Source organism: Pygoscelis adeliae, unplaced genomic scaffold (assembly GCF_000699105.1).
Source record: "Pygoscelis adeliae isolate BGI_AS28 unplaced genomic scaffold, ASM69910v1 Scaffold48, whole genome shotgun sequence".
Classification (NCBI taxonomy): Eukaryota; Metazoa; Chordata; class Aves; order Sphenisciformes; family Spheniscidae; genus Pygoscelis; species Pygoscelis adeliae.
In genome coordinates this window covers 1,938,625-1,964,040 of record NW_008825618.1, presented here as the reverse complement: position 1 = coordinate 1,964,040, position 25,416 = coordinate 1,938,625, and the positions used below count along the sequence as shown (strand labels likewise).

Below are 25,416 nucleotides of genomic sequence, written 5' to 3'. Positions count from 1 at the left end.
TTGGTAGCTTATAGTACAACTTGGGAAAAAAGAAACTGGACAGAAAGCTTGGAAATTAACAGAAGAAACTGCATTTCTATCCTTGTATAGTTAGCTATATGCTGTTGAAAGAAAAATTCTAACAAAGTCTACTCTATGGGTCTGATGTATAAGAAGCAGCTGTCTCCTCAAAAAGAGCTGTATCAAATGCAAACACAAACACTCCAGCTAGTACAGTAATGCAAATATTCTGCATCTGTTTTTTTTTTTAAACAATGCCAGATATGTATGATCTATTTTGCAAATGAGAAGCTTTGTAAAATTAGTATTCCAAAGTGTTAAAATGCATATTATTAGTACCCACTTATAGTGGGTTTATTTCATTATAAATGAGCAAAGTCTGGGCTTATTTGCAATGCCATGTTCTAAAGTTTCACTTACGTTAAAATTAAATACTTTTCCCCCCCCCCACATCTTTTATACCTACATAATTGAGAACAGAACGTGACAGATAAAAAGCCTTTAAAACTATACCTCTAATAATAATTATAGACAAAGGATATTAAATTCTGGGTATTGTAAGGACATCTGTTACAGACTTTTTTTAAATTCCAGTTGAACAGGTCGGGGTGAACCTAGCTGGTCCTACTCCTTTACCAAGACAAGCAGGACTTGCTCTGTAAGGTCAGTTATAAGAAATCAATGCTTTTTCAGGTATGAAAATGTCCATTTCATTTTTTTTTTGTAATAATCTATGATAACGTATTCTATTCTTTAGTTATTCATTATTACTCTCATTTGCAATAAAATGAATATAGCCTGTTGTTCATGCCTTGATGGTTTGCATGTACAGGAAAAACAGACACTTAAAAATTCCACATTTCTACAATCAATTGCATCATCCCATTAAATTCTAATTTTTATGTATATAAATCACTTGCTATTCAGCTTACAGTTCCACACACACATCTGGCAAGCAGTTTGAAGCAGGCTGACAGGTATAGGCCAGACATTTCACTTCTTAAAGTCATGTCATTGCATGGTTAATCCTATATTTGCATTAATTTGATTACAAGCACTTACAGGTAAAAGTAATCCTAAAGTATAGGTCTAAAGATTATAATATAAGCTTCCAGAAGGTTTTTCCAGAAGAAAAATATTTTTGCTATTCTATGGATGCTTGCCTCATTCAGCCATTTGGGATTTTATTAATAATCTTCTCATTACTGAATTCATCCTCTGATTTCTTATTTTTATTTTAAGTAAGGCAATTTCTGTGAAGACTTGACGCTGAAATCAGAGACTTCATTACCCTGCAAAATATATCCCCAGTTCAAAGTATTTAAGAGGGTTAAACAAAATGCAAACATTTAATGCAACATTAAGCATGTGAAATAAAAACTTGATTGCCTAAAGAAAGCATGCTATGCTGTTACCCTGGTGACAGGTTAAAAAAGGATTGTGAGCTGAATGGCTGTATGATATGAAATTAAAATGTTTCACATTGAACAATCCAAAATGAATTGGGAAAGGTTAGAGCAGAGGAGAGAGAAATCAATTCTCCAATGGCAATGGTGAATGGAAGTGAAGTCTGAATAGGATTTGCCAGTGGGGTGCAACAGCTGCCAAATATCCTGCAGCCAAAGAATTACAATAATACTGATGAAGTGTGCAAGAGCTTTTGGAATCATTGCAGGGAACAGAGAAATACTCCTACAATAACGAGGCCATTCTGCGTCCCATCCCACTTTTGCAGTTGAATCAAAGGAAAAAGAAACAGTTGAAAATTGTAATACTCAATAACAAAGGTATAAATGAATTATCTATCCCTTCACTCAATATCTTACATTTAACTACAGCCTTTGTGAACCGTGAATGAGGCAAGCATGCTAAAGAATGGACAAATCAAGACATGTAAAAGTATGCAGACAATATTGAATGACTTTTTCTTCCCATATATTTTGTTGACAACATTTCTACAGCAACAGCATCCAGAATACGCTATACACTACACAAACAAACAGCAGGACATAACCAGTGCCTCAGGGAACTTCACAAGGTAAGGTCCTGATGTTCATGCTTTTTTAATGTTAAGTAATATTTATGTTAATAATCCTAGGAAAGAAACATCCACAAAAAGTCTCACGTGAATGCAGTTACACATGCATTTACTGAGCTTAGAGTCCCCCGAAGTCAAGAAAAACTTTGCCCTTCCATAAATACCTCCAACACAACTTCATTTCTGCCCTTCAAAACTCCAAATAAAATATACAGATGGAGAGGAAAAACTGTGCTAAAAATAGCTGTAAAATGACCAGGGAGCACATGAAGATTAGCATGCACCTTGTTCTACGGTTTCATGCAGACACTTTTTACAGACAGACAAATATTAAAGAACATGTTTAGGAGGTGTAAACCTGCACGAGAGGAAAGAATTGCTGGGTTTGTAAAAGGGATCAAAGTAAAGGAAAGAGAGAGGTCTTGTGGTAGAGAGAGGCTCTTGCAGAAGAAGAAGTCATAAGCAAAGCATGGATGAGAAAAGGGCCAGATTCACAACTAAAAAGGGCCAGGAATATGGCAGCACAACAGAAAACATTCACATGTGTATACTGTGTAAATTCAAGTTTCAACATTAAGTGAACAGTAGCCACAGAAGCTATAAAGCTCCTACAGCAGCTGCTGTTTTCCCAGCAGACATGGTAAAAATAAAAAAACAAACATAGGGGCTTAGCCGGGTCCATTTACTTTAGTGAACGGCTTTACCACCAGCAATCGCCTCAGCAAGATGCATGCCACTGCTCTGGGCATCTTCCCAAGAGATCCTCAGCGAGGTTCAAACTTTTCATAATGATTATCTTTGCAATGATTTCATAATGGTTATCAACTCTAAAGATTGAGCAAGTGTGGATTCCTGAGTGCCCATGCCACCTTTTTCCCTACAAATGACATCGTGATGACAGACTATGAAAATTTCCCATAACAGACCATTCTCTTTCTGGAATATATGTTCATGAATCATATCAAACGATGTCTCTGCTGTCAAACAACTATATAAATACCTTGTATTACTTACGTTATCAATTCTGATTCCATTAATTTAATCCAATCAAAGAAAAAAAGAAACACACATTCTGTAGAAACAGTCATTAATGCTACCTTGAAAAGCCCCATTTCAACTTTCATATTTTACATACAAGTTCATTTCCACTGGCCAAAAATACCTGTTTCATACATTTGCATCTACTTGTTTGTCTCTAGCACAAGAATCCTCTTTCTGTAATACGCAACTGAACAATGTAGGATAAATAATACCAGATTTTAAAGACAGCTAGAATATTATATAGGGCAGCTGGTTTAGCACTGATTAAGCAAGATTACAAAAAAAAAAGAAGTAATTATTTACGAGAGGTCAAAAGAACAACATTAAGTAACACCTGAAGAGACAAAAGAGGGTTGTCACAATCAGAAAAGCCCATTATAAACAAGGATATCACACAAAAAAAGGGATAACAGAGTCTTAGTACCTTGCTAGTCTACAAGGAAAGAAAAAACCACACAGTGGAATAATGGTCTGAAGCTGCAGTAGTTACATAAACATATCGAGGACTTTCAAAGGCGTAACAGTAAATCGTGAAAAGAATGCTTGACTTGTTGACCAGGGGACCAGAACAGTAAGGATAAGACAGTGTTATTTTTATGAGCTAAGGATGACTGCCTAACTCCAAAGCAGGGGAGTGAAAAAAGCCACAAGTGGGCTGGACTTAGTCATCCTTACCAAATGAAAACAAAGTATTTTATCTTTATATTACACTAGAGAGTATTTGTAGGGTAATGCAAAGTATAAATATTTAGCTGCACTTGCCATAACTGTTCATGTTATTACAAGGGGAGGTGGGGAGGAGTGGAATAAAAATCACGTACTGCAATTGATACAATTCAGTGGTGCCCGTGATTGTGCTGCAAGTAAGTTCAGACGACTCCAGTGAATTTTCCTGACATCATCTTCCTTCTTCTCAAAATTAATGTAACATAACCTTATTTTGTGCTGCTCCAGCAGTGCAGGAGCACCAGAAAGCTCTCCTATTGGGCAGCTGACCATCCTTCCATATGGGGAAGCCCTAGGCTGGCAAAGAGCTGGCTCCATCCCAGACTCCAGCAGGGCAATAGGTGTAGTCTATGTGAAAGCAAGCATGCCTGAGAGGTACAGGGCTCCACTGCTCTCTGAGCAGTTCCCTCGCTGTCCTAATCATGCAACAGCAAGGCAAAGCAGGCATCCAAACCACCATTACTAAGTGTACCTGAGGACTTACGTCAATGTATCTGTACCAAATCAACCTAGACACAAACCTACAGTAACTCATTAAATAAAAAGCTAAATATATCCATTTCCATTCTTGCAGTGCACCAGTCACGTTATGCTCACTGCACTGGACCCCTGGATTTTCAGAATTTTAAAACATAAAAATTCAGCCCAGCTATTTCAGAACTTGACAAAACCTTGCTGGTATTTTATCTGTAATTTCTCACTGTATACTTACCATTCCCATGGAAGTATTATTTTATGCTTAGAAAGCATCATCCATTTTAGGTCTCAAAATACCTTCTACATGTTGATAAATAAATATTTACAAAACCTCAATAATGTAGTAAAGTATTAAGGCCATTTTATCTTTTTGTAAACTGAGGCCTAATCCAACTGACTTCTCTAAGGTCCCACAAGAACAGTTAGGAGTTTAACTCAAGACTCCCTAATCCCAGTCTTCTATATTAAAAACACATAAGCAAGAAAAACCTTTAGGTTTTTTGCTAGCAATATAAAACATTTTCCAGTGTGTTACCATCTTTTTGCATGTAGTATCAGCTAGTATGGGCATGCAGCCTCACTGTTTTTTTCCAAGTCATAAATGATGAAAGGGTAAAACCCATAGAAAAATTAGGAAAATACACTTAGCAGCCAACAGAAGCAACACATAGGAAGTGCTGTAGGCAATTGGGTTTAGAAGTATAAACATCACATTAGTAGGCCCATGAGATAGCATGATGTAGCCACACCTGGAGAGTCACTCTCCTATTCCCTTCCCAACCCACTCATGAAAACAAGTCTGTAGCCAAAATGTGAAGATTCAACTGTACAACATCATTTTTGGTCTCAAAGGCTAACTACATCAAACAGACATAAAATAAGCTGGATTGACTTCAGCCAAAATATGTTTCCACTTGAAACAAGATCGAGGTCTGTCTAGAAGACCTTGGGATTTTACTAGATGCTGTAAATCTGTTCAGCAGCTGTGGGTGGCACCAGTTTCACAATAAACTACACTATGGAATAAGTAGGAAAAGTCCTAGGTAAAATAACTGAAAGCTGAACAATGAAACAATCATCAATCATTCATGGCTCTTTCCTGTAGGAAACATGTGCCCCTATTATCTGGATATCACGGTGAAATATTCACATTAGTATCTGGCTCACAAAATACCAAGCATTTTCATTAGCTAATTATCTTTAAAAAAAAAAAAAAACAACCCCAAACAAAAAAACCCACGCCACCACACCCCACAACAACCTTTCCCCAAGAAAACGCGTTAAATAACAACCAGTTAAATTTAAAAAAAAAAGCCAAACAGAAAATGCTCTAAATATTAGATTGTATAACAAAAGTAAATGCCTGTATTCCCATAACTCTGAGCATGCACAGGTCTCCAGCAGCTGTTCTAGCTAAAGGTTGGCAAATTAATCCTAGGAGACTGTTGGTGAGGCCGGGGCACATAGCAATGCAGATAGTGGAAACTCACCTGTGGGTGCTCCACCCAAATCATAATACAATTTATTCAACACAGAAAAGGCAAACCGGCCCTTCAGCTCGTGGCCTGTATTAACCTCAACGCCACACAAACTACTGCAACAAAGAATCCCACCTACAGGGGTCACATCTAATTGAAACTAGCTGAAGAAAGTTGAGTGTTTGATCCTAATGAGGCAATAGCTTGCTGATCATCAGAGGATGTTCCAGCAAGAACCTTACAGTTGATGATTCAGTCACCCAGGGGATTGTAAAATACATATTTTCCAGCCACATCCCTTCAAATATCATCGACTGTAGAGGAGAACCCCCCTCATGAGGCTGCTACTAGCCCTGATCTGTGGCACCAGATCTAAGGCCCACCTCTGCATCCCTTTTACGAACCGTTCTCTGCTCATCTCTTCTGCCTTGCTACACATTCCCACCCTTCTAGCTCTTGCAGAGTAATTTCACACGCCATGAGTACTTAAACTGGTTCTGTCAGAATGATCTAAAGTATTGTATTACTAAATGTTTCTAGGCTAATACGGGTCATTTTAGCAGAACCAGAGTAGAATGCAACTACACACAAAATCACGCCTGCATATCTGGAGGAGGAGGAGGGAAAAGGCAGAGACCAAGGGAGGAGCAGGCTGGGACAACAATTCCTTAATCTGGCTCAGCTCCATTTCATCTGACCACAGTCTCAGTAGCACTGCTAGTGAAAGGTGGAGCTTCTGTGAAGACTTCCAAGCATGGTTCTTTCTATCTATCTGGCTAGAATAACAATCCTGAGCTTGGGCTGAATAAATCAGGGGGAAAAAGGGAACTCAAAATACCCCTGCAGTTGTGAAAAGAATGCATATTATACATATGGCTCCCAAAAGGGAAAAGAAAACAAACCAAAACCAAAAGATAAGCATATAACTTCAGCAAAAAAAATTGTCTATTTGGCAGCTGTGACAAGTTTAGAAGAAATAACGCATGATTTCAAAATACTACTTTTCAGTGCAATTCCTCACACAAAAATTCCTCAGTTGCTTTCAGAGCATGCAAAAGAAAAAAATGCTGTCAACATAAATAGTGCCAGAGAGCTGAAATTTTGAAGATGATCATCAACATGGCAATGCAGTTTTCCAAACCATTAGGAGAATGTTATGGATCAACTCCGGAACGTGCAGTCTGTCTAATCCGCTTACATCCTCCAACATGGATTTAAAATTCACACAGACTCCAAACGCCAAATTCTGCTACAGTGAACTGCATCCAAGATTACAACTGGCCTTTTTGATCTGTTGCCAGTAGCACAGGTTCCTACTCTGCACTTTTTATTTACTAATATTTTTCAAACAGATTGCAGTCATACCAACAAAGATGTGCTTTCTATGGCCACAATCCTGCTCCCTAAAAAGTACCCATGACATGGAACACCTTCAAAAACAAGTCAGATGCAGTTTGGGTAAGTTAAGGAGATGCTGTGAGGGATCCTTGATGGGACTGCAGTAACTTGTACGCTCCACAGTCCTCAGTCCCCTCTAGAGGGAGTCCACTAGCTGCTCTAAGGAGTGGAGAACGCTGTCCAGGACACTGCACAATCCTTTGACCTCATTCTGCCTTTGTTTCTTTGACTTCTCCTCTGAAGGAGCTGCATGATTTTGGGGAAGGGGTATCATTATCACGTTTGGATTTCTTCAGAAGTTACATACCAGTAAGCCTTTTGCATCAACCTTGTCCTTATTTGGCCTCAAACAGGCAGCTTTACTATCACTAAGACAAGTAGATCTAACAATATGTGGATTGAAACGATGACCTATTCACTAAGAACCAAGAACCACACTCAGACGCCACTTTGAGAAAATTTTAAGGCTCAACTTCTGAAGGATTCATTCCAGAGCTGCATGTGTCACAATAGTCAGAAAAGGTCATCCTTTGAAAGCTGAGCTGAACGTAAGTACACCCCATCATGGTGTGGAAGAAAGTGATCTTCCCTGAACTGAAAAGATTTGTTAGCGCCACCATTTAAAATCTGAAAAATCAGACCTTAATCTAAGCACAAACTTCATGCGGTCAGACTCTGCTGCCTTCTCTGCTCGTGCTGGAATGGAGGGAATTAGGTTAGAAGGACTCAAAAATAAGCTTTTTTTTTTCAAAGCAGAAGTGTGTGTTTCCCTGATGCAGCACAAAAAGAGATGAATGACCACACCTGACTGCTCAACGCAATACTTTGTTTACATATTTGACATCTCAGTTAAAATAGTTGTATATGTCTTTTTTTATTGAGACACAGATACCTAGTACTGGAAGAAAATACTTGCAATAGAAAGAAAACATTAAAAGATTCTTCAAGAATTGGACTCCTTTTCTTGTTAGCAAGTGAGAACGTTTTACAAGCCCACAGAAAAAAAAAAAAAAAATCTCAAATCAGAGCAGGGAGTGCAACAGCAGTTAGAGAATCACTACTTAAATCAACAATTCCTATCCTTACTCTATGTACAAAGTAATCCATTACTTCTCTATAGCATTACCAGACTACTTAGCTTCCTATGCTGGCCAATAAAAACTACAATCAAGGCTCCTCCTCATTTTCCCTCATTCATCTTTTATTTAGGGAACGGTGGCCTTAGAGTGTCTGTTCTTCTCCTTATGCCATTTGCTATGGAGGATATAACTTGTGGAAGGAAATAAAAAGGTGCTTTACTTTCCCCTATAGGTGCATAAGGCAAGCAATGACCTAGCCCTACATATGCTATATATTACAAAGCCGTTATGCTTGCTCTAAGTGTCTCTTTTTTTTTCTTTTTTTTTTTTCTGTTTTTTTTAACACCATATGGTACTATTTATCTTTGTGGGTACAAATAAAAATAAAGACTTCTTGAAACCACATTTGATTTATTCCTGACCACTGTAAAATCAGTAATAGAATACACTGTCAAACCACTGGCATGGAATGTGAATAATGTCTATCCTGCATTCTGACTTCCCCCTCTCTCACACACACACACGCAACTACATTAAAGAATGTGAGGCAAGACGAAAAAGTCATGCTGAAGCTAGGATTCACTGTATGCAGCCATTGCAAACACCAACTACCCAAGCAAGGTTCACAAATTCAATTGTTCTAATAGAAGGTCTCAAGGCATTGACAATGATGGGCCAGAGGACAACGAAAGCTAGAAACATCCTAGAGGACAAAAAACATACTGTTCCAAAAAGCCAAAGAAGTGAATTAGTATTTTGACACAAGGTACTGCAATGGCTGGCCAACTGACAGTACTACCTAGGTTACTAGCAGCTACTATCCAAAAGAATGAGGGAGTGGGGGAACAAAAGCACCAAAAAACATACTTAAAGCAAGGTGCTGACTCTTCCAGTGTTTACCAGTCAGAAAGCGTTTTCAGAATTAGGCCCTGAACTATTAAAGTTCTTCATCAAGGTAGCAAATTACTCATGAATCCACAATATTTTAAAGCTTTGTAGCTGAACATTCAATATTATCCCAAAGTGCTTAGATCGCTTCAAATGGGCACATGGGAAATTTGTGATGCTCAATTTGTGGTTAGTTACTAATGCGGCAACATTTTGCATTAATGAAACTCCTGATGTGCATTAATTACTGTACCGGCTTGTAACACATTTTTGTGCCTATTAGTTCGCTAATATGTAGAATAAAAATAATCATGTATGACTTGTGTGAGTAAGGAAATGTAAGCCGCAGCTCATTTGAATTTAGAAAAAACAGACTATATTAAGAAACCATGCAGTTTCTCACCAGTGTCTCTCGTGCATGAGAAGATGCCATTAACAAAACGCATCAGCACATCTGAGTTCCTAGAAATGAACTTACCTTGGAGTCCCTAGAAATTGCTGTGATCTCAGTTGTTCAGCCACATACAAAGACGCTGCTGTTGCCAGTAGTTCTCTTCTTTCAAGATCTGTCAACTTGTGTCCTAGTTTTCAAAAAGCAGTTAAAAAAAATTAGATACCAGAGACCAACACAGACACAAAAAGTAACAACTACCAGTGAAGACACTGTTCAGTCCTTACACATGAAACCTACATTTTTTTCCCCTAAATTAAGATGAGGCTCAGCATAGCAGACGCTCCGAGTTTGAGAGTTTAAATTGCATGTTTTCATACAGATCAGCCCTACTGCTAACACTGGTATCTCTGTTAAAAACAATTTGACAACTGAAAGAAAAAAAACTGAACGATGCTGCAGCATCTTGTTTTCGTTACTGAAATGTCACTGGTTGACATATTGTGCCTCATGCTGGTAAGGAATCCATCTGTACATTAGAACTTACTCAAAATATACAGCATTCTTTCTCAGTACTTTACCTTGCAAAGGCTACAGATCTTCCAGGCTAAACAATATAAACCCCAGAAATAAATGTGGATAAAACTACTTGTCAGCCCTGGGTCATTTAGTGCCATTTGTGTAATCGTTTGTTTGCGATAATGGAGTCAAAGTCACGTGGCTACAGATCTTCCAGGCTAAACAATATAAACCCCAGAAATAAATGTGGATAAAACTACTTGTCAGCCCTGGTGGTCTTGTTCCAGAAAGTGAAGTTAATTAGAAATTCAATTGTCCATTCAGCAGCCTAAAAGACAGAGCACAGTGACAGACCTTTGCCCATCAGAACCTTTAGGTCAGAAACCTAACAACACAGATTTGGTGTGAGAAGCTGGGCAAAAATAGGTGACCAAGACTGGTGTCACCAGAGAAGCAGAACAGTCAAAACTGATGTGAGAGGGAGCAAAAGGACAAGTAAAGCAGTCGGTCCATAAGGCAGTGGCAGGAAGTTAAAGTTGACGTAGAAGAGGACAAGAAGTGCAAAGATGAATTGTCATGGAGAAAAAGAGGCAAACTTTATCCTCAGGAGAGAGATTTTGCACAGATGAAAGCAAGGGTGTTTCAAAAGCCAGAGGAGAGGAAAAGGCAATAAATAACGTTAAAAAGAAAGACAAAGGTAAGACTGAAAGATTTAGCCAAATGCAGTTACAACAGAGCTCTCAAAAAGTGCTTTATGCAGCTGCCATCTGCCTCAGCAGACCTTCATGCGTACGTATTGCAGCAAATGCCATCATCCACAGCAAGTAGTACAGATTCACAAGAAGGGATGGGAGAAGAGGTGGGGAAGGGGTTCAGAAGGCTGTATCTCCCTGAGCAACTCTGCCCAGTGGGGCACGTTTGCTTCCAGTCCTGCAGCAGAGAAACAGTTACACAGTTCCCTTCTACACCTCCACTTTCCTATCGCCTCAGCACTACTGCATGTAATGTTAACTCACATTCCCTGGTACCAGTCACTAGCGAGTCAGAATTTCTGTCAGTAGTATAAGATAAGACTAACACAATCCTCAGGAAAACCCAGAATGGAGAGCTCTGAAAAGGTCTGGAGCAGACTTTACAGTAACAAGTGCACAATTTCAAAACAGGATGTCTTCTGCACAGGACCCATCCTTCCGCTGGGCACATTAATTATGGATAGGTAAAGAGGCTGCTTAGAGTCCACCTCAGCAATGCAATCGTGCCACGGTGATGGAAACACACTCATTACAGTTCCAGCTAACAGTACAAAGCAGCTGTCACAGGCCAAAAAAATGTAAATTTAAAAATAACAAAAGCCAGCAAATCTGCATCAATTTATTTTTAATTTAGTCCACATTAACATATTCTGGCTAAAGAGTACTGCAACTTCCTTCACTCAGTGTTTATTATTTTTTATCTGCCTTGAAATGGAAACTGTCTTTACTTTAACAAACGTATGCAGAAATACAAATGTTGAAAGGTTGAGGAACTGGCTTGAGAAACAAACTTGATCTTTCCTCTGCCGGTTACTAGAAAAACTGATTGCAAAGTGAAAGCCAAAAAATGCTGAACTTTTCTACTATTTGTGTGTATATACAAACACATATACAGGTATATATAAGCCTTATATAATTATACAATGCAATAACAGCAACTATCCGGCTCTGAAATGTGCCAATTTTCCAGCTGTTTACACACGGTGAAGAAGCTCTGAGATTATTTTTCCAAAATGCTGTATTTAAAATCGGTAATTTGTTTACATGTCTCAGCTAAAGACACATCAGAAAATCCATCCTAAAACCTTCGCTTTACAGTCACCCTGCCTAACACCCACGACAAGTCCATGTGACCAAAGCTGCCTGTTCCCACCTGCTCCAACACACACTGGTACTATCAACTCATATAAAGGAACAAGGTAAAACTAGAAAGATCCCAGTTTGAAGGTTTTATTGCACGACCTTCATCTTGGATGAAATCAATAACTGCTTTTGCACTTGCTGTGCTGCAAAAACTATTTTCTCCCTGTATCTTCAATAAAAATCAAACTCCAAACAGTGAACAAAGGTCAATAATTTGAAACAGGTTAACAACTGACCAAGAGTTACATTCACCTCTTCATCATCACAAACATGAAAAAAATGTTTATCCACTTTCTCTGTTTGTCACTATTTGCATTAGTTGTAGCACAGACGTGGCAAGCAGAAAACCAGTCATGACTGTAGTAACCAATGTGGGCAATTTGCATTTATTTTCCTAAGTCTTGGAGATAATATAAACCGTTAACAAGAACATACCAAAATTAGGTTTTGGTCTTTGGCAATAAAAATACAATCCTACCACAGAATATCCTTAGCATAACTTTGGAGGCATACGTCAGAAGCTTGATTAAAGGCTGCTTCCTAAGGATGGCAATTTACCTTTATTATACAAGACAGACTGCCTTAGTTCTCTGAACTCCAGCCCCATTTCCCTTGCCTTCTGCTCTTGCTCTGCTGCTATGCTCAGCAGAATTTTAAGCAGTTTTAAAGCTAAACTTTCAATTACATTACTGTATTTGGAAACACACGAATGCACCAGATAGCAATACCTTTGTTTCACTTCCAGTCTTATTTTACCTTACAAGCTACCCCTCAGGATTTCAATTGGATGTCTTGAGGTATAAGTTAATATTCACCACCAATAAAGATGTAACACCACAGCCTTTCATGTTCACCATGCAGAAGATCGATCTGAAAAGTAACAAAGCTACCTCTGGGGCATTTATCCAGGCGCTGCCTTGATAGGGAGTGAAACGAACAAGGAGCACAGGTTGCCCAGCTTCCAACATCGGAAGTTCTGTCATTGCTCTTCCCTACCCTCTTCACTGCAGACTCCTGGGCTACACGGAGATTTCATCTCCGCCATAAAATGTAAATCAGCTCCCAAATCTCTCTGCTTAACCTGGGATATACTTCTGCATTCTCACTATCATCACTGAACTGAATTATATAAGGTGAACATAAAACAGAATTAATGGCTATAAAATTAAGTCACAACTGAAGGAGTGGAAGCACGGTTGTTCCTATTATTTAAGACTAGACCGCACACATCTATTACTACTAAATGACAGATCCCTGGTCAGAAGGAAGACAAGGAAAAAGTATTTCTCTCTCATTTCCCTGATGTTATGATTGCTTAAATCAATATTATCCCAGTATGCCCCAAGCTGAGTCAAAAAGGTTCATGCAATTACTTTACATAACGAACTTCAAATTAAATTACATAAAAGGTCATTTTTCCCATAACAGTCTTATTTGCATTTTCTCCTAGAAATGTGTTTCCTACTATCAATTACAGGAAAAAAAAAAAAAACCAAACAAACAAGCCCTAGTTATGTGCCTGGGGCTGTTACTTAATACTTGAAAAGTGACTGTTTTCTGATTGGGAAGAATAAAAATTAAAAGCAAAATGGGTAAGATAGAAAGTACAATGCATAATTCAGATCCATACCAATGCAGGCAATGTTTATATCATTCCTAGGTTCTGTTTCAGCTTGAGTTTTTCCCAAAGGATTTTGAAGTTGACCATTACAGGTGGCACGTATACCAAGTAGGCTGAGGCAGAAAACAAAGTTGCATGTTCTTAGAGGTTTTAATTTCTTCTGAAGTCCAGCAGAGCTTTGCTCCACCCAGATGGTCATGGGAAAAGACAGACAATATTGTCTGCATATGCAAGCCCAAACCATTCAGAATAGTGAAGATGTCTCTCAGAGAGCTCGTAATCACTTATAAGATGGATGCTATAGCATACAGAAAGGAAGCCTCTACTATTTTGAATTCTAAAGAGATTAGTAACAGACCAAGAAACATTGCTTGGCTTCGCCTGTCAGAAAGAAGAAAGTCAAGTAAGCTATCTGTTAAGTCAATTTTTATAATCCAGTAGCTTCATAAAATGAAGACAAAGATTAGGTTCCAGTGTGGAGACGATGAATGGAATTAACAGCAATCATCCTCTCCCTTTCAACAGTAACACAGCCAGGAGAAGCTGCATTCCCCCCTTCAACTAATAACAAGTCTCCAGACTTAAATTTAAAAGTCATATCTACAGTCCCAATTCACCTAAAAAGCACTTCTGTTTATAACAGAATCATGGAATGACTGAGGTTGAAGGGACCTTGGGAGGTCTTTTGTTTATTCAGTGTGCCCCCCCCCTCCCCACTGAGCAATCTCAACATCAAATTCAGACCAGGTTGCTCAGAGGTTTGTGCAGTCAGGTCTTGAAAATCTCCAATTTATGTGTACCTCACTGAAGAGCCTGGCTCTTTCTTCTTGGGAACCCCCTGAGAGGTATGAGAAGGCTGTCATTAGGTCCACCCTAAGCTTTCTTGTTTCCAGGCTAAACAAGCCCGGTTCTCCCAGCCTCTCCTCATAGGTCCTCTGTTCCAACCCCACCACAACCCTGGTGGCTCTTCGCTAGACTTACAGAAGTTTATTGACATCTTTCTTATATGCGTGAGGGGGTTAAAACTGGACACAGTATTCCAGAGGTGGTTTAATAAGTGTTGAGTAAAGTGGAGTAATCAATCCCTTCAACCCATACAATTATAACAAACACAATGTAGCTAAAAGCCTTCACCTCATACACACTCTCTGGAGCCAATACACAACTGCAGGAGAGAGAGGTGTTTCCTCTTTCTTCCCTTCTGTATTAGAAATCAGTTAACATAAAGGATTGTCCATCAGAACTTCTGCTCTTCCTCTCCACCCAAATGAGGTAAACGTGCTAGAAGAGGGGCAAGTAAAGGATTCTTTTTCCTTTTTCCCTGTGTTTTGGTATGGCTTTTGTGATAATCTCTTGGAAAATGCCTCATTTCTCATTTGCACAGGATGTCTCTCCCAAAGAGACTGACCAAGCATTTCAGAGGTCATTTAATAACCAGGAGGAGTAGACCATTAAAAAAAAAAAAAGTATCTCAGCATTCAAACAGATATCTAGGAAAAGATGGATTAGCTGTGAAACAGACTGAACCACAAAGAATGATCCAATGGATAGGGTACTAACCTAAGGATCCTTGAGTTTAATTTGTGCTTTGTCAAGGACTCCTCTTAGATCTTTGTGAAAACAGAGATACTTTCTGTGCCTATAACATAGGGATAATGATAGCATATTCCTTTCTCACCAGACAGGTTAGGAATTAAGAGGCATCCCAGGCTGCTTGGAAGCTGTAGAACAGCTCATCCGACAATACTCTATCTAATAGTACGGGCTACTCCTGCATGCTGGCAAATGTTTTTATCGTGTGAGCAAAGTGCTTGGAGGCCACTCTAAAACAGATGTATTTGTGTCATCTGACCTAATCAGTGTTGCCTCACCCACCCTCAGATCCGCACTCCCCTCAAAACACACATGTGTGCTCAAGAGCAATAACCCACTCCAGCTGACCCACTGCCAGCCGGTATTCTAGCCATCCATCCCTCGTAGAGACAACAAAAGGGTATGACAGCAGCTGTTTTCCCACACTAATCATACTCTGAGCAAGGTTAGTTTCAGCACAGCAATATTTTAAAATAACTTGCAATAAACAAACTGGTTTTGTTAATGAATGATTATTTAAAGAAGGGAAGAAAAAGAGTTAAACCCTAATCATGAAAATTACTAAACATTCCCGTTCTAGATGTAATTTGAAGTGGGCATCACAGGTTAATGGAAAAGCTGCCAAGATATTTCTAATAATTAATTTTTTCCTAACTTACAGTAAAAGCCTTCTAATAAAGGACTTATAATGAAGCCCTTGAAAAATGAGACTGGAAAACAAAGCATCTCTTATTTTACTCTTAAGTAAGACTACAGTTAATGTTTATATTTGAAGAAAAATGCACATGAGAAACGGGGCAGTACTTCTTGCAGTCACCAGAAAGAACACAGCTAACATTCATTACTTACCATCAATGTAGACCAACAGTGGCAATTGTGTAGTTTACAAAAGAAACACACTGGATTGTGCTCAAGCATAAATATAGCACGCATCTTCACTGAAATTTTTTTATTTCTTAAGTTTTCCAAATTTAAAACTCTTCTGGTATGGATGCCTACTGTTAACAACAGCAAATATTTCTAGGTTTTTTCCAAATCCACTTTGGCTACACATTGCTCTAATTTTTCAGATTATCCCAGATCTTTTTTTACAGCAACATGTCTTTTATAAACAGCATTAAGATATATGAAGCTACTTAATTTTCAAATCCTCCTAACAAAGTTTACCCTGGGTATTTATATAAAAAAGTTAGTTGAAATGAGTAGAGAACTTACATTGCGTAAGTTAAATTGCCTTTGCTTCTCTTGCTGAGCTTCTACCCGTCATCTGCCCGCCACCCTTGCTTGCCTTCAACAGTTCCCATTAGAGTCTTTGCATGTGCAGAAATATTTTTCAATAGGTACCTAAAAAACTATCCTCTAATTCAACTCACTGATTTTTTTTTTAAGCCAGAAGGGTCTGATCCAGAGCAAACTATAATCATTAAAAGGGCTCTCAATTACTTCAGTGAGCTTTGAATCAGTACTCTTCACTTGAAATACAAATGCTGTGTAATAATGATATCTGCATTTTTGATCATTAAGAAGGCTAATGTATGCTTGTATTTGATACATGGAAGGAGAAGAGCGAGACTTTTCATACAGCAGGAACAAAGTCTAGTCATTTACTGCCTGCCATTCATTAGTTTTATTATGAACTGTCACAATAGCTCTTCTTGTGCCTTCTGGTGTCTAGAGCAAAAACTTATCTTTAAGAATCTGTTAACACAATATTACTGTTTACCTCAGACTGCAACACTAATCAGCCATTTGCATCAGTGTGTATGTGCACACAAATACGTGCATATATAGTTAAAGTCAGATGACCCCAAAACAAATTTCTTATCATCCTGCAATTTGTGGACCAACAAGTAATTAACCGATTATATACAGGTTAACATTACAATATAAAATATGAAAACAAGAATAAAAGAACAAAAGACAAGAGTACCTTTCCATAGTCAAAAATACAGAGCAAGGGGTCTCCTGGGTCAGCAAAACCCATCCCAGCTTCTTACAAGTGACCAAAGGCCCCAACAGTCACATTATCACAAATAAGGGTAAAATGGTTTATGTTTTTATTGTTCCCAGTTGTGTGTGAGGTGAGGCTGCCTTTTCATAACATGGTGTAAACCTCTCTAACGTCTTGCGTCCTCACCTTTCTCCTCCATTCCCTTCTCCCCATTCCTAGCCTGCCACTCACTTAGCACATCTGCTGAAGTTCACCAGATTCCTTCATGAGTTAAGTCAACCCAAGAATTCTCAAAAAACTACCCCAACAAAAGCAGCAACAATAAAAAAAATGCAGTTTTATGGTGGTTTAGGGAACTGAATCCACTGAGGAAAAGGACTGAAAAGTCCCAGAACCATCAGAGAGACAGGACATGGGATTCTGTATTAAAGTGTCAGGGAAGGGAAGGGAGGCAGACCAGCTAATCAACAGCACCGAGCCTTCAGAGCAAATGAGAGTACCCTCAAGTCTATGCTGGATGAAAGCCAGCCGAGTTACCTGAAGATTAGTTAAGTACACCTTACCAAAGAAGACAAAGGAACATTTGAGCTTCAACCATCACAAGCTTACTGCCACCCAAGGTGACCATCTCCTATTGCTTCAGTCACGGTCAGGAGCCAATAACAAGCTGGATGCATTAATCCCACTTGTAGGACTGTATTACATAGAGTTGCCAATTACACCATGATCTAAAGTAGTTCGGTGGATGAATATTCTCTGCACCAAACACACACTGAGTCCTGAGGTAAGAAAAATCTGTTCTGCTCCTTAATGAGAATAGAATTTGGCAAGGTGCCAGTCATGTCCGGTGACTGCCAATCTGGCAGTGTCATCTCCAAAGTGGGATAAGGATTCTGCCACAGTGGATTAATGATGAATGTGGGAGAAAGGAATCTCCACGGCATTCATAAAGGACCCATGAATGATGAGCTATAAACATTGTCTTTTTTTTTTTTTTTTTTTTAAATAAGGAAGAGGTTCTGCCTGATGAATGCCGGCTGAGATGTGAGGCCTGTGTAGAAGGACTGAGTCTCTGACCATACAGGTCAAGAAACCATCTACAGCACATTGTCGGAGAGAGAAGACCACCTTTTAAAATTTGATCCTTGTGAAAGGAAACCCATCTATTTGTTTACTTATATTTCTCTACCGACTGTTGTTATACATTTTTGCAACCAAGTTGTTTGGGATGTTGTAAAGAAACATTTGCATTTTTGTTTATATTAACCTAGTGTATGAGTTAATAATTTCAATGTGATGCCCATTACTATGTGTAATGAGTATTAAGACCAGGTTACTGAAATACCCCGATAAAATGCCAGATCCTCCAGACAATGCTATAGTGAATACAAAGGGTGCCAAAAGGCAATTCTAAAGATGCTGCACAAACTCACTGGAGAAGCAACAGTGTTGAGTAAAGAGAAATCTTATCTTCAGTTAACAGTAGGAGCACTGTCTGTAACAAAGCACAATAGCATGGTAGAGTTGAATTGATGTTTATTGTACATATTTCATATCACCTACAAATTGTTTTTCTTTACTTTGGAGGCCCTTCATTTACAATTTTGTCACTACAAGTATGTATTTTGCCTTCCTGAAAAGTAAAGAAAGTAACTGTTTCAATTATATTATGCATTATTTAAAAACTCTAATTGCGTGTATGCACAGATACACTTGAGGGAAAAAAAGTAAAGACTGATTGGGGAATGTGTCGGTCTATAGACATAAAGGAATAATAATCAGAAACAACACCTCTCAAGAAACAAAGAAACATTCCCAAATGGAACAAACCTTTAAAACCATCAGGATAGACTTCAGGAAGGAATTTAGTGCTGATGTCTCCTTGAACAAAGCGTGGATGGATGATCACTTCTCGCAGTAAAGAAATATTGTGAGCCACACCTGAAAACAAAAAAAATCAATACAAAATCAGGTACACATATTAATCACAAATTACAGTAGGAAACAACTTGTAAAAATATGAGCTCTTATCTTTGTAGAATAAATATTTGTTCACAACTTAGAGACCATAGAACTGATGTAATCAATGCAGATATACCAGTTTTGTTCCGCTCCTGCCTCAAGATACCCTCCTTAAGCACTCAGTTTAATCAAGAAGTAAACCTTCCAAATTTTCTCCTCACCAAGCCTAATTCAAACACCTAGTTAAGTCAATGACAGTGAGCACAACAACCAAGAGAGTTTTGGTTCAGTCCTAGCAGAGGTAGGCAAGACCAGAGCCATCTCCTTGAAATGACAGATTAGTCGTGACCATATCAGCCCGATTCCAGTGAACCCTGGTCCACCTTGTCATCCTGCCACCTTATATACACACACTCCTGTGGAAGATATTACACTCCAATCACAGTAATGAAAGATAGTAAAAAGTTTTATCACTTACATATAATTTTATTACATTTTTATCATTTGTAAGTCACAAGAGACTCCTACGGAACTTACAAAACAAAGAAATCTATTGCTTGCTCCATATATACCTAAATCCAACCTTGCCTGGCCAATTCTTTTATTGAATGCCCCATTCCCTCTTTAGCACCATTCCATGACCCTGCTAGTCATATACCACCCCCCCGGCCCCCCCCAAAAAAATTTCTTTAATTAAAAAATTACTTATCATAGAGCCCTTATAGCCACTTTGTCCTTTAATTTCTTTGAATATTATACTTTTTTTCTTTATTCTGAATTTCTTCATCTCCTTTCATTCCACTTCTCAGCCTGTCTCATCTCTTTTTTTGTATTTTTCTTTCCCTTCTTTTCCCCGCTTTTTGTGCCAACAAAGAAAGACAACTTCTAAGAAACGCAATCTAAAGCTACACAGCTCAAAGGATGCTGCCAGTGTCAGTCCGGTACCTGCACACAAAACAGTAAGTTCTCTGCCCCTTCCTCACAGAAGAGTAAAAGATTAACTTGTTTTCCCCGAGAGGAAAGGAATAAACCATATCCCATTTCCAGTGTAGGCTGCAAAAAAACATAATCAGGAGTAGATGTCAGCACAAGATATGTACTCAGGACTAGCTGACACTGGAAAAAGATTGCCTAGGGAGATTCTGGAGTCAGTGAAAGTGTTTAAAAACAGGTTAAAGAAACACCTGTCAGGATGCAGATATAGTGGGTATACCTTAGTTCAGGCAGTGGGACTAGATGACTTTCTGAAATCCTTCAAGCTTTATTTTTCTTTGAATTTAACATGGCTGTGTAACTAAGTAACTAAATGCTAAACTCCACTTTGCCAGAAGTACTTGCAGTTTAGCACCGAATATGATGGTCATTAGAAGTCGCTTCACTGAAATATTAAATGCAAAGAAGTCTTTATAGGAGGTGGGAGAGGAAAGGAGGTGCAAAAAAAATCCCTGAGAAAAAAATCCCCAGATAATTTAAATTATCTTCTGCTTACTGCACTCCAAACAATTTTCAAAGAGAAGATACTTCCTCTTTTGAGAGTAGCACACAGGTCACCTCTGGAAAGGAAAGTTTAAGATTATGCAGGTAAGAGAAAAACACCATCTTTATCTCAACACTCTTCTCAGTTTTGGAAAGAGACTGTAACAGAAAATTTGAAAAGCCACCTCAGTTCAATCCAAATATGACTATACAGAATAACACTGCCTCATAAAATTAGTGTTTCTTAAGAGAGCTGAAATAGACATGCAATTCAGAAGCATAAACTGTAAGTGTTGGCTGCAGCTGTCGCATCCATTCCAGGTATGGATAAATGAGGAAGCTGCTATAGGAAAGAGGTTATCCAACCTCAGCTGTGTGGTGTGCACTTTCTCACCCTTCAGGAAATACAAAGTAATTCAAATTCTTTCCTCTCAGGGTCAGAGGGACAGGCAACTCCAAATCACATTGCATTTTCCAGGTCACATGAACTTTGGTGTTAGGTGCACACCATGAAGTATAAAATGCAGAGCACATCACAAACTAGTTTATCTTGTAAAAATTTGTCTGTGCATCCATCTCTTGTAAAGCACAAGATTCTGAACTTCAACTTTAGATGTGTTTACTTACAAATTATTAATGATTAATACACTGATGACATGACTCTGAAAGTTATTTGCACATTTTTTCTAATAGCTCTAGTTTAAAATAACATGAATGAGAATTCATTGTAAATTCAGGTCTCTCAACTGTAAATTAAAGTATTTGGATTTCTTCCCCTATCGAGATCTCAGAAAACCAAACACACTAGCAGTACAGCGACCGCGAATTGCTGTAGCTACAGAAGGAGATTCTTTTGCAGTCCTATTTCTTTTCCCTTTGTGTTTTTCCAGTTTAGAAGCATGAATAACATCCTTGTTATTTTATATGCAGACCAGTTCAAACAGTTTCAAAGCTTTTTTCCCCTACAGTCTGCTGCTGATGTGAATTTTCAAGCTCTCTGTGTGGCCGTCACTGAAACCACTTTCAACACACGGAGTCAGACTCAGCCTCATTGAATCATGAAGTCATAGCTGTAAAGACTAGTTCACGAGCCATTAAGTAGCACATTACACAACCAGTTCAATGATGACAAGATAAAAATTTGACCATTTGATTAAAAGAGGATCAGCCTCCTTGCTGCCTGTGACCTAGATAGTCATTCATGGACCCTGATTTCATAAACACTGAATGAAACTCACATTGTATCTCCACTAAACAAAAGAATTTAAAAAAAAATCTTATGCTAAGTGACTACAACTTGGAAACAAAGTCTTTCTTTGGCTGCTACAAAATCCTCCAAAAATTTCCCATTTGAATAGTAAGTTGAAATATCACAGAGATTTTCATCTATTAAGTACATCTTCAGGACTATAATTAGAAGTCAAAGAGGAGCTCTTCAATGCTCCCCAACTTTGAATCCAGGATTTAAACACGCTACAATGTGTAACCAGATCATCTCATGTTTTTCTTTCCTAAACTGCTATAAGATCCCTGGTGAGATGATGGCTGATGACAGATGACAGACCTTGGCGTCTCAACTGACTGCCCCAAAAGACCTGAAATAAAAAAAATACTATGAGTATCTTAATTATTTCCAACTCAGGTCCATCAGAAAAACCAGAGGCTTCTGCAATGTTTTAGGCCCCAAAATTCCTTTAACAAGTTCAATAGAGCAGACAAGCCTAGGTCTTGGGACCTAGGCTTGTTTGGGAAGCAACATATGTATTTTACATATGGAAATCAAAATTTAATAAGCAATAGTTTCCCTTTAAAGTACCATGAAAGGCTATCTTTATCAGTCCCCATGATCATTATATGAGCAATGACTGCACGGTTGATCTACTTCTCAAAACTGAGTTGATACCTTTAGTGATGTTCCCAATCATATGGCTTTAAAAAAAAAAAAGTACCAATGCAATCCTTCAGAAGTCTAGAAGTTTTAGATTTGCAATTTAGCATGACCTCTGTCAAAGTTCATAAGGTCTCCATCTGTGTGTGAGTAACTGCTAGGCTACAGAAATATGGACCCCTAGAGCAGCTTGCTCCTGACTACCTGCTGCTTCCAAAACACCAGCCAGACATTAGCCCCACACTCTCACAGGATCAAACAGAGGCTAACAGGCAGTGCTTATTTCATGCAAAGTTAGACACTAAACTGAAGTATATTGTATTTATGTTGCAGTGGTTTTCAGGGAATTTTTCTTTTTCTTGACCAGGTCTGCAGTCTGCCAGGAACAAAATCACATTTGTTAACCTGACAAGCCATGACATTTCCAACAAACAAACAAAATCCTAAACCATATCAATTTATTTCCCCTCCAGAAAACAAAATTTCACTTCAGCATCATTTTTTTTACACTGTTAAGACTGATGCAGAACTGCAGTTACATTCTTCTTTTCTCTAAGTCAAAATATAATAAAAAATAATCAACGTTCCTTGTACCTCTATTTTTTTATTTCACTTGGCTGTATTCTTCACACAATATTACATCAATAGAAACTCAGTTTAAGATGTACTTCTTGGGTTTCAATTTTGACACACTATTTTCCAGAATACATTTCTAAAAGAGAGTGGACTAGCATTTAACTTCTGGAGATCTAATGAAATCAAATATTTATATATATATTTGTATTTATATATAACAAACCCTAAGGGTCAATTAATTTTCCAGTTAAATTGTAGTTATTGCCTAATGAATACATAAGCACACTAAATAATCACATTGTTCACCAGAGCTGATTAGTAACCACTATTTGAAGAAGCCCTCATTAAAAATAAAATAAAATTATAATCAGAAGAAATTACTCCCCATACTGCCTGTCTTTTTATCTTGCCTCCTTCCCTTCTTCATTCTCTGGACTACTTCTGTCTTAAAACCTTGCTAAATATACCAGATTTTTCATTAACTTACAAACTGTAGCCTAATTCCTAACTTGCCTTCCCAAGAAAACACAAAGAAGAAAAAGACAATAAAATTAATTTTATAGAAAACAAAAATTTTATAGCAGGTTTATGAACAGGATATCACACCACATTTTTACTCACTAAAAATCAGAACTTGGAATGCCAAGGCACAAAACCATAGGCAATGTTTTCACTATAAATATTTACTGACACTAAACATATTCAGTGTTGATTAGCCTCTTTACAGTATTAAGCTTCTGTCATCTTGACGTCTGCAAACACAAATCTGCGCTTATCCATGTAAACTTAATTGGAGTCCTACATGCCTCTCTGTAGATAAGCAGTTGAATATACTTAACTTGCTGATATTTCAAATTGTGCTAAGTGGAATAGAAAGAACTTTATCTGCATACTTACTGATTGCAAAAACAACGTGTGGAGTACAGTACTAGAGGTTTCTCTTTTTAAAAAAATAGCAAAGCTAAATTATCGCCAATCAATTTAAATGCTAAATAAGAATAAATGCTATGAAGTTTAGGAGGCAGCCGAGTTGATTTCTCTAACCAAAAAATAAAAAAAAAAAATATTAACCAAGCTCTGCTGAGCATTATGAAACACTGATTATGTTACTCTCTACTTAAAACAAGAAAATTATCATAGATTTGCACAGACTATGAAAACACCACTTTCAACACATGAACTTTTCAAAGCCCATGATTACTACCCAGCTAGCCTCCATGTTTGCAATTCCAAAAGTTGTCATAATATTCCCTAAAACCCTCAACATTCAACTGTTTAATTGTCTTTCAAAGCTTGTGTTTTGCTTCAATTCACTTCAGAGCAGGCTATCTGCATAAAAAGTCCCATCCCAAAAGCGAGAAGAAAGGCTTTTTTAGCTTTGTAATTTTAATACACAAACATCCACATAAAGTTCTCACATAGGATCAGTACACCACTGACACTCAGAGCCGAACATGTATTTCAATTAAAACATTAATTCTTTTAGATATTAAAGTCTGAAGCTCACAGAACTCATAGACCAGAATAAAGGGGGAAAAGAAGGGGGGGGAAAGCAGATAATATATGGTAATATCCTACTATAAAAATCATTAGTTCAAACTGAAACTAAATTTTGTACTGCATGCACTTCTGAACCTCTTAATAAGATTAAGCAGTCCATTATTTATGGTGCTAGCAAACACATATGAATGTTTGAATCAGTAGAATAATTGGAAGCAGAAGTTAAGCAGGCTTTTTCAAGAACAAGTGAAAGAAAATGGATGGCCATCCTGCCATCACCCTCTCCTCAGCCACCCCTTTACTCTAAAGAAGGGGAATAGAACACCAGGACAACGTTATATCTAAGGGGTATAACTAGAAATAACAGCACTTGTCTTTCAATGCCTCCTCAACCTGGCACACTGCATTTTGTGTAGTTTTTCACTGCCACAATTCTTTTTTTCTTAATTAAAAAACCCAGAACTCTGACAAAAAAAAAAAAAGTACCTTACTTTATTTCCCCTCTCCTGCACCAATAACCTTGCCTTCCTCTTTTACCTGATCAGCCTGTACTTCAGTTGCCCTTCCCTCTTTCTCCTCCATAGTGCAGTAGCCTATAACCCTTCCTAAACTACACACCATAACGTTCCACTGACAAGCTGCCGCTCCCACTCCCTCCCCTGCAACTGGCTTAAGGAAAAAATGAGGAGAAACAGGAGGAGAATCTTCCCTCATGCCAGCATCTGTGCTCCAAGCTGATGTTACCGAGCATTCTGCAACGGTCCCTTCTAGTGGTTTTGAACTAAGTTTGTTGCTTTCCCTTCTCCAATTTCGGTTTCGACACTCACACACTTTGGGACCCGCTGGTCCCTGTTGCAAAGGGTCAGAGAACACAGACTCTTGCAGACCTCCCAGCCCCTGTTCCCTCTGCTACGCAAAG

At 38.2% G+C, this 25,416-nt stretch overlaps 1 protein-coding gene across 1 annotated transcript in view; it reads right to left on the bottom strand.

Moving 5' to 3' along the window:
• Positions 1-25,416, bottom strand: part of PCCA (propionyl CoA carboxylase, alpha polypeptide) — a 299,399-nt gene that overhangs the window by 128,027 nt on the left and 145,956 nt on the right. The window contains exons 18-19 of the mRNA XM_009333370.1: positions 18,926-19,036; positions 9,604-9,706 (exon numbers count right to left, since the gene is read on the bottom strand). Of these exons, the coding sequence (XP_009331645.1) occupies positions 9,604-9,706; positions 18,926-19,036 (214 nt within the window). The remainder of the gene's footprint in view (positions 1-9,603; positions 9,707-18,925; positions 19,037-25,416) is intronic.